At 38.8% G+C, this 16,237-nt stretch overlaps 1 protein-coding gene across 1 annotated transcript; it reads right to left on the bottom strand.

The window, feature by feature from the left end:
- Positions 1-490: 490 nt before the first annotated feature.
- Positions 491-13,942, bottom strand: LOC119264063 (ras association domain-containing protein 5-like). The gene is made up of 3 exons (XM_037541363.1): positions 13,877-13,942; positions 12,096-12,538; positions 491-543 (listed from the first exon to the last, which is right to left on the bottom strand). The coding sequence occupies exons 2-3, from the start codon at positions 12,517-12,519 to the stop codon at positions 503-505; spliced, it is 465 nt and encodes a 154-aa protein (XP_037397260.1). The 5' UTR covers positions 12,520-12,538; positions 13,877-13,942; the 3' UTR covers positions 491-502.
- Between the last annotated feature and the right edge of the window lie 2,295 nt (positions 13,943-16,237).

Genomic DNA, 16,237 nt, shown 5'->3' with positions numbered 1-16,237 from the left:
AGCTGTAACACAAGCAATCACTTCACTTTTGGCTGAATTGTTCATAAACGGAAAGGTGCTGGAAACAAAGTTTGTTTTCTTTTGCAGCAGAGATGTTCTCATACAAAAAATGTTATACTCCCTTTAAATTATTTTGCAAAAAAACCCAAACCAACACATTATGCATTAGTTTTTGCCTCACTCTCCCAACTATACTGACATATCTAGCATACCATAAGAAAGACATAAAATGGTAAAGCATTGTGCCATTTTCACACTGCTGTATATATTTATCTCTGCTCTATATATCACATCCACTGCACTCATGAGAAAACCACAATGAATGGAGAGCAGTCATGATACATCTCACACACATTATATCCTACCTGAGGACTTGTGTTTGACTTGCTGCGTGATTTTGCCAGAAAGTTTGCACATCGCTGCTCCCATTCCAGCCCGGCATAACACATTAAGACTGACTCTTTCTCTGTCTCTCTCTTTTTCTCTCTCCCTGGCTTTCTCCTTAGCTCCAGCCCAGCTGATGGAAGTCCATCAGACGCTGTCCTGCCGTACACACACATACACAACAGATGCTGTTAACTACGCGCAATCTCAATGCAATCCCTCATCTCTCTTTCAATTCAGTTTCATCTCATTTGCCTTCCTTTCCTATTCTCTCTCTCTCTCTCTCTCTCTCTCTGCTTGTCTCACTGCTCTCTCCTGATGTGCTGAGTGAGGTGATTTGACTGTCAAATGTTTAGCTCTCTGGTCGAGCAGTGATGGACACAGACAGAAGAGGAGTGGTGTGAGTGTGCGTTCAGAGTAAAGGCTGAACTAGTGTACAACCCATCCCTCACGACATTGAAGATGAGATCGTGTTAACTTACTCTATATAGTGCACTTGTCATATTACTGTAATTATTATTACATTTAATATTAAAGTGTTAAATGAAATATCATATACTAGACAGCAGAAGGTATTTTTATTTGCCTTGAGATCAGTTTGCTATGTTTTTAATACAAGGCATTCTGGGTGTTTATTTTATTAACTACATTCTCATAGTCTATTCACTCTCTCTCTACAGCATTTTAGAATCTGTTCATCATTCTGGGCTCATCTGAAACTTGAAACCGTAACATATTAGAATTGTTTATCTGCAACAATTTATTTTTAAGCTATTCAAAGTAGTGAGTGTAAACTTTTGATCAGTATGGTAGATATGCTTTGTCCTTTCAGCTGCCTTTCCTGCCCACAAACACTCTCCATAATCCTGCACATTGTATCACTCTCCTCTGAGTGCCGTCAACCTCAAACATGACCCCCGGCCCCTAAACACACAAAGATTGGTGGGATTTCCGAGTGGGAAAGCTTTCCAAGATCCATGGGTGTAATGAAGTGCCAGTGTTGTCATACATCAGTCGACTTGTAGCAGTGATGCATGCTGGGGAGTGGACATTTTACAGGCTGTACAGGCTTCACAGACAGTATAATCATGCATTTACATACAATACATACACATCTCTGTCTTAAAGTGTAAATGTGGGAAAAAAGAACATTTAGAGAACCTTCCTCTTACCCCAAATGTAGTCAAACACACAAGATGTCTAAAGTTTGTTTCTTTAAATAAACAGAGACATTATAGAGGAGGAGGAGACAGTTCACTGGTTGAAAATAATGGGAAAGCTCTTGAAGTTAGTAGAAATAACTGCCCAGGGGCAACAGCACAATGACCACAGGGTGGACAGACTTTCCTACAAGGACTTTGGCTCTCCAGTTGTTAAGTAATGTTAGATATAGTTACCCATGTGGTTTCAGACACTGTATGGCATAAAAATGAAGAAAATAGCTAATATGGATATATAACTAAAAAGCCAACTTGAGGCCTGAATTTTGTCTGTATTTCTATTTATTTACTGTTATTTATAAGTAGCAATGAGTTTATAGTCATTTTTGCCCTGATGAATGCTAGCTAGGCTGAAACGTTGGCCATTTTGACTTATAATTGACATGATAAGTCAAAATGTCAGGAATCGTGCATTCAGAGGTATGGTCCATGCTCCAGCGTATATTAATGTGAGTGCTGCCATTCATCTAATTTTGTGTGTTTATGAATAAAAAATAGTATTTCATACAAAGTCAGAAACTACATAATAAGTATCTCTATTTGAAACTACACAACGCCGTTTGAGACTATTGTGAGGTTAAATTGGTATGCGGTTTTCTAACTGTTGTACATATTACTTTCCAATACCTGTTAGCTACATTAGAATCAAGGCTACATTTGGGTTAAGAAGAGAAAAGGTCTAAATCTGATTATTTTTTCGCAAACTATCACTTTAAACAGACACACATCCACACACTCAGTCTTCCTCTCTAGAGGCCATGAAAAGTGCTGGCAGTAATTGCACTTCCTGTAATGAGGGAGAGACAGCTCTATCGACCAGGCTCAGTGTGAGGAGAGAACCCAGCACTCAGAACGACACATGTTCACTCAAAATAACATCTGGCTCCTATGGAGGCGTGTCTGAGTACAGCAGACAGAACTTTTCATCCAGTAAAGATGATTATGGAAAGAGAAGCACGTGTGAAACTCTACCTGCAATTATAGAAAAATGTTGCTTCTGACGACACAAAGGGAGTTGGCCACACACACCTTGTGGCCTCCCTCTCTACTTCTAGCAGCTCGACTCTTCTTCTGTCTCCAAGAGCTTAAACCTCTGCACACCTGTTACTTCTCCAACCAAATGCTTTCATTTCTCTGTCTGAGAGGAGACAGTGGAATGAGTAGGCACTAATTAAGCTTTAAGGGATGTCCAGTCAGACTAGCATCCATTTTCAAGAAAAAGTTAATGGACATTCAAAAATGCATATTTAATTAACCACAAGCAAAAATAATAATGGAAGATTAGACCTCACCAGATAGCATCAAACAACATTGTGAATCATTTCACTGAAAAAGCCATTTTTTCACAGCTTCTTCCTTACCTTAAATAGGCCCAGGCATGTTTGATGTCTCATTTTTGCTTCTTAAGTTTTACACCGGAGCTACAATGCTAATAATAGAAGTATATGCCAAAAAAGATTCTGGGTGGCCTAGACTTCTGTTCCTTTTCAGCTTCTTTAGCCTTGTAGCTCCACGGCAGAACTACAGAGGAAAAATTTTTTGGTGAACCATTTCTTCAAGTAATATCAAACAGACTTGCTTCTGAGGTTATATTGACACTGTACAATACAATCCACGAAAATGCATAGAAGTAAGTCACATAGCTAAAAACAGTAGTAGCAGCCATCCTGAAGCTTAAATTCAGTCCATATTTTTGTATAAGTAGCTTCCACTACTTATTAGCCACATCAGCCTTGTAGCTCCAGTGCAAAACTAAAGAAGCAAACTTCAGACACCAAACATCTTGGCTAATCAACTAAATTCGAGGTAACGGGGGGAGGCTGTGTGAGTTATATTTTGCAAACAATCACACTCTTCCAGAACATTCTGAATGAGGAATCTTAGGTGCCACAGCCTCCATTCCTTCCGGCTCCATGCCGGCTGGTAGACTGGATTTCTTACAGGCTGCTAAAACATCAAGGACGCCTGCCAAACAAACAGCAGGTGTGGAACCGATAGAATTTATAGGCCTAACTATTAAAGATGCACTGATCCAAATGAATTGTGTGATTGTGTATGTCTGTCTGTCTGCCCTGCGATGGACTGGCGACCTGTCCAGGGTGTATCCTGCCTTCCGCCCGATGACTGTATAGCGTTTCCATTAAAAATAGCTTATTTTCAAGGTTTCAAAATTGTTATTAGAAAAGAAAGAGTGGTACTGTGCCACCTCCACCAACTGGCAGGTTTACTTCTTAAGCTTTAAAAACAAGCTCATGCTGTAATCCATGTATGAAGTGCAGTAAGCTTAGGAGAGGTCAACAACATAAAGATGATAAATTGGGGGGGTAATGTGAGGAGCGCAAGCCCCCAAAAATAATGCAAAATCTCAAACAGATTTCAGAAAGACAATGAGAGGAACCTCCTGTTAATTCATTTTACATAGTTATGACACAGCTAAATCAAACATCACTGCATACATTTTGTCAATGTTTAGCAGACGCTCTTATCTACAGTGTTCTTCACACAAAATCACACGTAATTTCTTTAGTCTCAGATCTCTTAACAAACTTGTTAGAAACTGTACTTAACAGGCTACTGCCAGCCTATTCACAGACTGATGTCAAGCACACACACACCACCAAACATATTCACCCTCATTCTCCAGTACTGAGAAACGGCTACTGTTTACACTGCTCCAGCCTGCTTGGGCACTCAGCAACTGCTGGAGCTAGTAAATGCTGCTGTCTGAAAGCATGTGGGTCAGTGCAGATCAGCTGAGGCAGCAAAGCGTCCAGCAGTAACAATACGGAGCCCACACAACACCAAAACAAACCCAATACCCAACAACGACCGCTAAACTACACAGCTGGGCAAAGTGCAGCCGTGCTAATGAAAGTGGAAGCTTTATTCTTACCATGCTTACTTATTCATGCTTAGTAACGTAGACTGAATGCAGCATTGAAGAAGCAGAATATCTCCCTCTCTTTCACTCTATCTCTCTGAATCTCTCTCTCTTTCTCTCTCTCAGCCAGCAGCTGATTAAAGGCTGTTCCTATAGGCTGTATAAACAGACTGCTGTAGTTTAAGTTTCAACACTGCTCTAAGGGAGGGCGATAAGACATCACATCATTATACTTGAACACATTTTTACAATATGCAATGTCTATCTCAATATTTTGTTTGTGAACGAACACAATACACCAGCAAAACAGCAGGGACACATTTAAAGGCTACAAAAACTATGAGGACAATTATTTTTGAGTACAATACAAAAAATACAAGGAAGAAACATTGAACAATTGTTAAAAAGTATAAATAAAGAACAAACTAAAATAAAGCATAGTGGGCTGCCATTCAGTCAGCTATTTCTTACTCTGCAGTTTATGCAGTTGCTATTTTCATGTCATTTATAAATCTTTCTTCATGAATTATGCAGTAGTTTTGTGTTCTAGAGGAGCTAATGATACCCATGATATAAAAAAGAAAAGTACTTTATCACTATAATGATCTCAATAACACATACCCTGTACCAGAGACCACTGACAAGGACATTCCAAGCCAAACAGTTTGGAAGTGCCAATAACTTTATAAAGGTAAGAGATAAAAGACAGTAATATGTTTATTAAAACAAAAGTCTTTGGCTAAATGAACAAGAGTATCTGCACAACCTGTGGTCACGGAAATAGTTGCGGTTTGAGGAGAAGTAAACATATGAACCAAGCGTCTACTGTATACAACAACACTTTGTACAGTCTGAACAATATATCAGTTGTGCATTAAAATCAGTCTATATTGACCATCCACAGCATCGGCAAAAAACGTCATCCTTAGACAATAATTACTTTTTAAATTAGGATTTGAAGTTCCTCCAATCCCCAAAACCAGAGTGAAACCTCGAACAGATTTGGGGAGGATAATGTGAGGAGCCTCCTATTTAGCTACAATACAGCAAAACAGGAAATACTGAAATGATGAACATGCAAAATGCACCTGAGCCTAATTTTTAAAATGAGAATAATGTGTTCTAAAAAAATAATAAAAAATGCTAAGAGTACAAATGAATAATAAGAAAAACAAACAGTATTTAACAGAAACTGCAAAGACCACCGCAAGGGCTACAATATTTATATTATTTAAAACTGATTTTTAATGCTTTCATTGCAACATAAACCAAAACACATTAGCGCTTTACTCCCATGTCCACGCTGGACTCACCAGAACTCTTCCACAGCAGGCTGAGCTCCAACTGGCTGGAGCGCTGCATCACTTTGGGGAAGCAGTAGAAGAATGCGGTCAGTCTCCTCAGTGTCCGACCTAAGCTGCGGCCCAGGCCCATCACTTACACTACACACACTGCTCACTCACTTACAGCAAACTCTGAACACACCAGCTTCTCCCATACGTATGACAAACCAACAGTCTAGCCATAGAGAACTGCTGTCTTTTACAGCTCTCCTTTCTCTCTCTCTTTCACTCAGTCTGGGACTCTCAGCCATTCAGCCCTAGTTGAGCTCTATCTCATGACAATTAACTGTCTGTTGCTTCCCTTCACTGAGCCCCCCAGCTCCAGTGTGTGTGTGTTTGGCGGCGGCACAGTTGTCTGCGTTCCCGTTATGTTTGGAGTCAGCTGGCCTAATGGCAAGCCATTGTGGCTGGTCATTACGCTGTCACAGGCCCGTGTGTCTTCTCTAGACACACTGTCACTGCCGCAACACAAACAGGCAGATGGACATTAGGGAAGCCAACAGGTGGGTGTCAAATAGCACCAGACAATACAGATAAGCCAGAGGAAACCCAAAACTATGAGAACCTTTTCTGCCCTCTTTCCACAATAATATTCAGTATAACTAATTTAAAATGATGGTCAGAGCTTTCAAAGAAAATGTACATCAAGTGTGAGTCAAGTGTGTATGCAGAAAATGTGTCAAGTTACAAAGTAGGTGCTTTTTTTTTGTATTTATATCATTTAAGACAAACAAAATTTCTTAACTTTCTTCTAATAAAAAGCTTAACATAGTACCTAAATGTTGTTAAAATTTCAGAACAAACCATTTAGTCTAAATTCAAATGATCTAATCATTGAAAAGATGCTGCAGCCCATTTTGCAAATCACTCTTTCAATGATAACAATAACAAGACAATCATTGCCTTACATTTTTTATTATGTCCTAACAACGAACGCATTGCCAAATATCCACCTCTTGAAACTACAGCAGCTTATCCTGCTCATTCACACTGGAGTTCTACAAGAACTTCTTTGTGAATTAGGCCCAATACTGAGCAACCAACCATAACAGAGGTCATTTACATGTGTCCGCCTTAAAAGCACAGTAAAAAAATGCAACTTAATTTAAAGGATAAAGATAGGTTAGAAAATTTGCATATACAAATGAATTATGACTGTTTTGTACAGTCCTGTATTAATACATAAACATGGACATGGGCCCATCTCACAGGAATCTGACAACTGAGAACTGATAATCATATAATTTTTGATCTTACAAAACTATACTGAACAATAAATAAAGCTATGAAAACTGCTAAGAAAGCAGACTGAGCACACATACCGCAGCCGCTTTGCGACATATGTTGCGCTGTACCTTGTCACATACGAACACGTCCTGTGAGTTTAAACAGTGTCATTCCGATGGTAAGCATTTTAGCGCGTTTCAGGATTGTGCTTCCTTCTAATCTCTTTGTCTGCTGTCATCATTAAGGAAGTCTCTCAACAATACACCTCTGAAAAATAAATGTATGCCTAGCTTCTAAAGGCGGTATGGCGTACTGTGCATTTTACCATGCATGCAGCCCATAAACTGCACGTTTAGGCTCTTGCATCACTTTAGTGCATTACAAGTGGACAATGTGAATTAGATTTGCACCTGAAACTGATGCAAAAGGACTGGTACATCGGACCCTAAGCATATAGTGCATATGTCAAACATGCGTATGTGTAGCCCGCTTTGACTACACCCTCCAGATCAGCTGAGTATAAAGTTTAAGCACAGCTACACAGGCATTTTACCAAACAGCATTAAAGATTCATTAAGTGAGTAGAAACATCATCAGATCACTGCAAAATGAGCCCTATTACAAACACACCTTACTTGATCACAGCCAGCGAGCAGTGGACCCACATGAGGGCAGCGGATACACACACACAAACAAACAGAGCAGGAAAACTGAACACAAACACTGCTGCCTTAAAAATCTAATTCAATAAAAACTTATATAACACAATGTAGATTTAAATAATATGAAGTAGACAGAAAGAGTATTTTAGATACTTTGAGTATTTAATGTTATTGAGTAGTTCAAGTACTTTGTGAACAACTATAAGTTATTAAATTATGTACTATCGGTAACTATGTACAGCAGGATCTGCCTCAGGATTTCTTCTTTTTTGCTAATATGATCATTTTAGAAACTGTGGATTTAATATACAATTTATCACTCTGGACACATTTTAAATGTCCAGTGTCTTAAGTGTGCTGTCATTTATTTTATTTCTAGTCAAATTGGCCATAAAATATGCATTACTCATTTTTTTTCAGGACATCTTTCTGAAGAGATTAGATATAAGATACTTCACTTACATGAGGATGGGCAAAGTTAAAGGAAAATAGGTGAAAAACAAAGTTTCCAAAAGTGAATTAATAAAAAAACTATTAACAGATGCAGAGAAAATGCGACTCCTAACAACAATGCAGAACCTGTTAGACCACTAAAACTCACACTGGAGGATTTTCACCTAAAATGAGTTCATGAAGCGAGTCTTGTTATAAAAATGATAACAGGACATCAGAGCCATAATTAACCTTTTAGTACTTTTACTTTCGATACTTAAGTACATTTGAAGGCAAATACTTTTGTAGTTTTTCTCAAGTTGAGGTCTAGAGTAAGGACTTCTACTTTTACTGGAGTAATATTTTAGCTTGGGTATCTCTACTTTAACTCAAGTACATGATTTGTGTATTTTGTCCACCACTGACTAAAATGTGTTTGAGATTATTTGGATCATGAGACGCAGAAAATGCAACCAACTTCTAAGGCTGAACTTTGGAGGTGTGAAACAACGTCCCTGCAGAATTCTTTGAAAAACTGAAAGGCAGTCACGTGAAAACAATAGAAGCTGTAAGAAATGCAAAGAATAAAAAAATACAAAGGCAAAAACTAACACACAATGTATAAAAGGCATAAGACAGAGTGAAAAAACAGATTCGTGCATTCTGAATATTTTTCTGTTAAATATATAGTTTCTGTTTTTTTCTGAAACAAACAAAAAAAACTTGTATTTAATGGCTGTTTCAATACACGAAAGGCAGACTTTTGGATAGTGTTCCAAACTTTTGAGTGCTAGCATATACTGCAATGTTGTGAAAGCACAGTCATGTTCTCTGTGATCTTACTGGCAGAAAGGAGGCCATAAGGCCGCAATTACAGAGCAGCAGGTCTAGAAGATGCTAAAAAATAGATGGCTAGTGTACTGCAGGCTATTATCTTAATCACTCGATCCAGTGAACGTCTCACTCTTCCACCTGATTATTTGATCACTTGAGGCCAGTATCACATTAAAGCCAATGAGGAGCGAAAACGAGTCTGGGTGAAAGTCACCTTTGTTCGGGTGTTACATTTGAGTGAACACGCTCAGCACTACTTGTGAATAAACAACCACTTACAGCAAAACAAAGGACAAGCAGAGTATAGAGGCAGGCGTTTTGGAAAGAGATATGGGGCTTAATAAATGAAAGTATTTTCTGCTAAAATGGTGGAAAGAAATGTTGCAATACAGGCGCTGCAGGAGAACTGAACGATAAGCTCCATCTGATAAATGAAGCTGACACTCTTCCCCGATGGAGCAGTAGAAGAACGAGATGAGTTCACATTCACACATTCTTGATGATCTTCAGGTACTGCGCTCATAAAACCTGTCCATGCTGGATTACTACTACAGATACACTGACTAAAGCTTAAGGATGTAACAGTACAGCATATCGTATTGCACCAAACTGTACTGCAGAGTATTGAATCGTCGTCATGACTACCACGTTAACTTGTGGCTAGCATGTTAGCTTGTGACTACAGCATTAGACCAGGACACTATAAAGCATAAACTTTTATAATGTAAGATACGTTAATAAACTGAAAAATGAAACATCTACATATTAACACATGGCACAGTTTCAGCCACTCCTTATGTTTTCAAATTGAGACACCATTGTGTTGTATCATATCATGAATTTTGATATAAAGCCTTTTTTAACGTGGAGCCGTTTACTGTTGGAGGTACTGTAATTCATGGGATTCACCTAAAAAAATCGGATTTACACAATGTAAACATTTGGCGTTAGCTTTAGTTTGTCAATGGAGCAGTGAGGCTACTATAGTAGAACTGTATGAGGCTAATGTAGCTAACAAGTAATAGCTACAGACATTTGGGGGCAGTATATTTAATTACCTGTTAAAAGCATTTGGAAGGGACTGGAAACCTAATCCACTTTGGGCTGCGTTGGGAACAACTAATGACTTGGTAACCGTGAAAAAACATGAACGCCATTCTTTTTAGTATGGTTATTGCAAAAAACTATATCCTACAAAGTGATAAAAAATAAAATGCAAAGCAGTGTACTGACATTTAAAACTGTATCACCAAAACACATAAGATCTCTTCTCTGAGGGTCTGCCCTCTGTTGTAGATTGATCACAACTAGGAAAATTACAGTAAAGTGGGCTGTGCAATCAACTTGCAATTCTTCTTCTTCTTCTTTCAGCTGCTCCCTTTAGGGGTCGCCACAGCGGATCATCTGCCTCCATCTTGCCCTATCCACTGCCTCCTCTACTTTCACACCAACCATCTCCATGTCCACCTTCACTACATAAACCATAAACCTTCTCTGAGGTCTACCTCTTCTCCTTCTGCCCGGCAGCTCCATCTCCAACATTCTTTGACCAATATATCCACTATTCCTCCTCAACACTCTCTCTGGCTTTATCTCCAAACTGCTCCACCTTCACTGGCCCTCTGATCTGCTCATTTCTAATCTTGTCCATTCTTGTCACTCCCAACGTAAATCTCAGCATCTTCATCTCTGCCACCTCCAGCTCAGCCTCCTAAATCAACTTGCAATTACAATCAAAAATTAACCTGAATATTGACATCAGAACCAGAAATTGTATAAACCTAAACATGTGTATAATTATGGCCCTATTCCATATATAATCATATTTATTTGAAATAGCAAGGTAAGATAATGTAATGTACTAACCCCTTAAAATCACAGGCTCATTACATATTAAGGCTTATTATTCTGTAACCACAGCGAATTCAATGCAACCTGGCTGAGCTATTCTTAGGTCATAGAAGTGTGTAGTAAAACTTTGGGCCTGCTGGTGGGCCCTGGCCATTTTAGGGGTTATTAAGGTATTGCTACTTGCTTAAAAGTCAAACTTTCTTAATCACATCCTGGAAATTGTTATTTGAATAACTCATTTCAAGGTGAAGCACTTAACCAGACTTGTCTTCCACATGTGCTTGTTTTCTTTCATTATTTTTGGAATGTAGGCTGTGACGTTTCATGGAAAACCAAGTTACCAGAAAACCAGTCTGTCAACATACCTGTAATGTGTGTAGGTGAGCAGGTGAGTGTGTATAAGCATGCCTGTCTCTCATACAAATTGATATGTAGCCTCTGGAAAATAGACTGAACATTGCAGTAGAATCTATTCAAAGACCTATACTAACATTGCCTATATACCACCTGCCTTGATTTCAGTAAAGCTGAACCATTCTTTTAATGCGAGATTGTCAGAACCTCACATCCTCATCAAACAGAACAGGGAAATAGTTCTTACTCTGGACTCCACTTGAATGTCTTCATTCTCAGTGCACTCTTAAAAATCAAAGTGTCAAAAAGGGTGCCAATGAGGAACTACTTTTGGTTCCATAAAGAAACTTTCAATAGATGGTTCTTTAATAAAACACCTTTGTAAATGAGGTGTGAGTGAGAAGAACTCTTTTATAAGTTATTAAAACAAAACTCCATATAAAAGCCCTATACCAGTTAAAAGGGAAACACACATCCAAGCCAAGAACCTTTTGATTTTTAAGAGCGTTCCCAACATTATGTGCTACTTCAACTGCCAAAGCTTCAGGTTACCAACATAAGAAGGAATAAACAGAAAAAACACAAGGACAGCATTAAAATTAGAACTACTTCTTATCTAGTATACTTCACTACAGAAAAAGTAAGGTAATGTTAACTGGCAAAAGCCAAAGGGCCATTAAAACTGTCAGAGTATATACAATTGTAATTACTATAAATAAACCATAAGTTGAGGTTATTAACCTTAACGATGTGTTGGCTTTCTACATCTATGGCTGTGTTAGCACAACCACAGAACAGAATGCAACATAAAGTTTCCATTACGCAAATGTAAACAGCTCCTATCAGCCTATGAAGAATGTTTAGCAGAGAAAGTGTCTATAAAACTGAATCTAGATAAGTTCCTCACCTGTACACACCAGACCATCCTGGAAGATCAATCTACAGCACACATCACACAATTCCAAAGACATGCACTCCAAAGTAAACATGTGTCCTTCCCCTTTCTCCTCTATAACCCGGGGGTCCTGAACACATTCTTCAAAAATGGTCCTCACGTCTGGAGGCTTGAAGCCCTTCTTCCTGGCCCTGTTGGCGGCCCCTCTCGCCTCCTCTCCTCCTCCTCTCTCTTTGTCCCCTGGATCCAGAGCCCTGGGAGATCGAGCTCTCCTCTGAGCTTTTGCTTTGGGCCTCATCCCAGGTTTGAGGTCTGGGGAACCCCAGTCACAACCTCCTAGCACCATTGTGTTGGTGGCTTTGTTTAGAAAAAGGAGTGATAAGGGGGGGACTGGATCCGTGTAGAGCGGAGGAGAGAACTTCCTACTGACAGGCATGGAGGCAGGTAGACGTGGGCTGAGGTACAGAAAGACAGAGAAGAGGAACACTGAAAAAATGAACCTAGGCAATTGACTTCCAGACTGAAAAGGTCAACATTAACTGCAAAAACATTTTATATATGCTGACTCTTATGTAGAGCAGCCTAAACCCACACTCAAGGAAAAGTATTGTTATTTAAGTAGAATAAAGACTCAAGCAGCCAGTACACAAATAGCAGCTCACACTGAGTAACAGAACTGCCGTGGATCCGTAGAGAATCAACAGCTGAAGTTTAACAGACTTTTCTGCTTATTCTACTTATTCTTCTCTTTTTGATGGACGTTTGGTCAACGGCAAAACGACGAAGGTATGTCCAATCACACAGCAGCAGCGATATCACCAGTGTAAAGGAATGAAGCTCAAAACAGGATCACGACTAAAATGTTGCTGAGGGAAAAGTGCATTTATTTCCGCACAAATTTACTGAAACTACTCAGGAAAGCACAAATTCATCAAAATGCTCCTTCAGGATAGGAAACCTAATGGGTAATGAGGCTATAGTTATAGTACCGTATAATAATAATTTCAAATTGATGTAAAAACAGCTAAAAAGTGGCTTTGAGTAAACAACTCTTAGCAAAAAGCTGCCTATTGAACAGCAGCAAAGATTCCTATCACCATCAGCATCTACCAGCACTGGAACGTCTTAGTTCGTTTTTTTAGCTTCTGTTCTTCTATTTTTTATGCAGCTTTGGTCTAAAATAGAAGGACAAACCTCAAACGTCAGCACAAAACAAAACAACACAAATACATGAAATAATATGTATTTTAAAAGGGGCTTTGTTAATGACTAAAATGTAACTGAGTATACTTTCCTCACAATCCTGAATAATAATAAGATGAAAGAATCTTTTGAAAATACAAAGCCATGAAAATGCTACTTGAGTGTAATGTGACTTGTGTGCCTAACGCAGAAGTCGAAGTAGCTAGCAAAGCGTGCTCTCAGCAAAAAACAGCTTCCTCATAAAACTGCGGTGGAGCTTCTCTGAGCATTCGGCGTCTGTCGGGGTCTGTGAGGCGATGTTCGTCTCTTTTCCCGACAATTTTTGGTCCAAAATAAATTGCTAATGCTAGAAGGTGATCCGCGTGCGCAGCGGTAAAGCAGTCCAGCAGCTTGTCATCAAAAACAGAGCGAAATGAACCCCAAACAGGAGTGAGAAACTAACTGTGAAAGCCTGAAATAAAATTTGAGGGGAAAGTAGATTCCTTTCCTCGCAAATGTAACTGAGTAGTCCGATTATTATCATTATCTAATCCATCAGAGGGCTGCGTTCGTACCTTGGCAGCGTGGAAGTGTGAATAGCTGCCACTCACCTGTGGAGCTGAGCTGCGCAGGCAGAGCTGAGGGGAGGGTGTCTGAACTACCTGCTCGTCTCTCTCAGGTTTGGCTGGTGACTGGGCAGGTAGGCAGGTGTTAAGACAGACAGACAGAGAGGGGTTGGGTTGCGCGCAGCCGGTGTGCAGAGTTCAGCAGTGAGCTTTAGTTACATGTCGCTGCTGTCGGTTGAAAAACTCTCCATTTTTGTCATTTTTCATTTTTTATCATAATTTGAAAACGCTTGTTGCCCTTTACGTTGTGTGTGAATGTCATGAGGAATGGACCAACAGGAGCGACCCAAAATGAGTTGGGAAAATTCTGGTTCCATTGACTTACATTAAAAGTAAAGTCGTTTTTCCCTTCTGCTGTAAAGCTACAATACAGATCCCTGCTGAAAAAATCATACAGTCCATTAAAATGTCTCTTTTGGTTTTTGATGGTGTGCAATAGTCATTAATGGTGTTGTGTGTTTTCCTGATGGATTGATTTCACAGTATAAAGCATTCTAATGGTTTAACAGGTGTTCTGGGATTCCAGATACATTTGGTGCCCAATAGAGTCTCCAGTGGTAGCCATTAAGTCGATTCCTGTTAGAAAGCCAAAGCATCAAGTTTTGGTTCTAATAGTCCCAATGGTCTTTTTTTCAGCAGGGATAGAACAAACCCTCAGAAAACATTGTGTTTCAGTTGGTTCCTGATGGTTTTGTAATGTGTTTTGGTATTTTTTAATGGGTTGATATCACAATGTAAAGAATCCTAATGGTTTAACAGTGGGTTTCGAATGGTTTCTAATGGTCTTTTTTTCAGCAGGGATAGAACAAACCCTCAGAAAACATTGTGTTTCAGTTGGTTCCTGATGGTTTTGTAATGTGTTTTGGTATTTTTTAATGGGTTGATATCACAATGTAAAGAATCCTAATGGTTTAACAGTGGGTTTCGAATGGTTTCTAATGGTCTTTTTTGGCAGGGTGCATAATTCAATCATTGAGATGTAAACAAAGTCATTCGGGGTGGTTTGGTGTGAAATGGTTCACTGTAGAGAAACCAGAAGTTTTGTCTACAATGCAAATATAGGCATTTTATTTACTATACACCACCAGAGAACCTACACACACCTTCTGAGTTGTTATGTGTAATGTTGATAATGATAAAATAGCATAAATCAGAAATAATGTTTTATTTAGGGACTATTTTTCCTCACTGCGCACTGTTTGTACCTCTCCGCCATGAATGCGTTTTTTAAAATATGCTTTAGGCTGAAAGCTTATTTCAAAACTACTGCACGGCGAAGTCTCAGGCATCAGACAAAATATTCACAGCCATTTTATGTAATAGCTTTCTGTGAGGGAGCTTTTAGAGGCATGTTTCAGATGTCTGGTTCCTATCACCACCACTGTGAACAATTCTGGCTTGACAAGTTTCTCTAGAACAGAGCATTTCACACCAAAGCCCTCTGATAAACCTTTATATCTTAACTATTTAATTTGGGCTTTTTTTAATCAGTGGATTTACCCTGTAAATATTTGATTCATAAGCTACTGAGACCAATTTTTTTGCATGCCTTTTGGTCAGTTCTACTGGTCAATTTCACTGTATTTTCTGAGAGTACATAAAAAGACCAACTTAAATATGTCATCTGTAGTGACAGTCTGACTAAAATATGATGGCGCTGCCATTTCGAACAATCAATGCTGGTTTTCTAAGTGACAATTGCAAAAAAAACACAACAAACAACAAAACAAAAACGCTTGCGTCACGCAAGACAGCTGTGTGAAAGGGCAGGTGTATGAAGATAAGGCCCAGATGCTTTGTATTCATTATTTCATTCAGAACGATCATAAAAAGTAAAATGAACAACAAATTTTTGTTATTTTAAGCAACATAAGGTATAAAGTTGATGGTAATGAAGTTAAAGTCACTGAACATTACAGTGATGGGAACGCTATTTTCCTTTTAAAGTTTCTTGATTTTGTATTTCGTGATGAGTTCTGGTCGTACCTCAGAGCTGACAACAAAGCAACCAGTAATACATGTGCAATAATGAGACTTTCTATACTTTCTCATGAATATTATTTATTATAAAATGCATTATTACTATTCAATGTACTTATTTTTCTAAAGAAATATCTTATTAATGCTGGTCCAATCTATACCTTGAGTGTATGTTTATAATCCATGTTGTTTGGAGTACTAAATAAAGGGTCTTCATGCAGAGACCCGTTCTGTGTCAAACCAGAGGACATCATTTTGTCGGAATGTCTCCGATTATCTTTAGTGAACATCCATAAAGGGTTATGTTATGATAGTTTCATGAAAACATATTTTAAACTCATTTTTAAACCATGTCAACCACCCAAC

Source organism: Pygocentrus nattereri, chromosome 1 (assembly GCF_015220715.1).
Source record: "Pygocentrus nattereri isolate fPygNat1 chromosome 1, fPygNat1.pri, whole genome shotgun sequence".
In the NCBI taxonomy this organism is placed as follows: Eukaryota; Metazoa; Chordata; class Actinopteri; order Characiformes; family Serrasalmidae; genus Pygocentrus; species Pygocentrus nattereri.
Note: the sequence above shows the minus strand (reverse complement) of the source record. Positions and strands in the feature narration are given on the sequence as shown.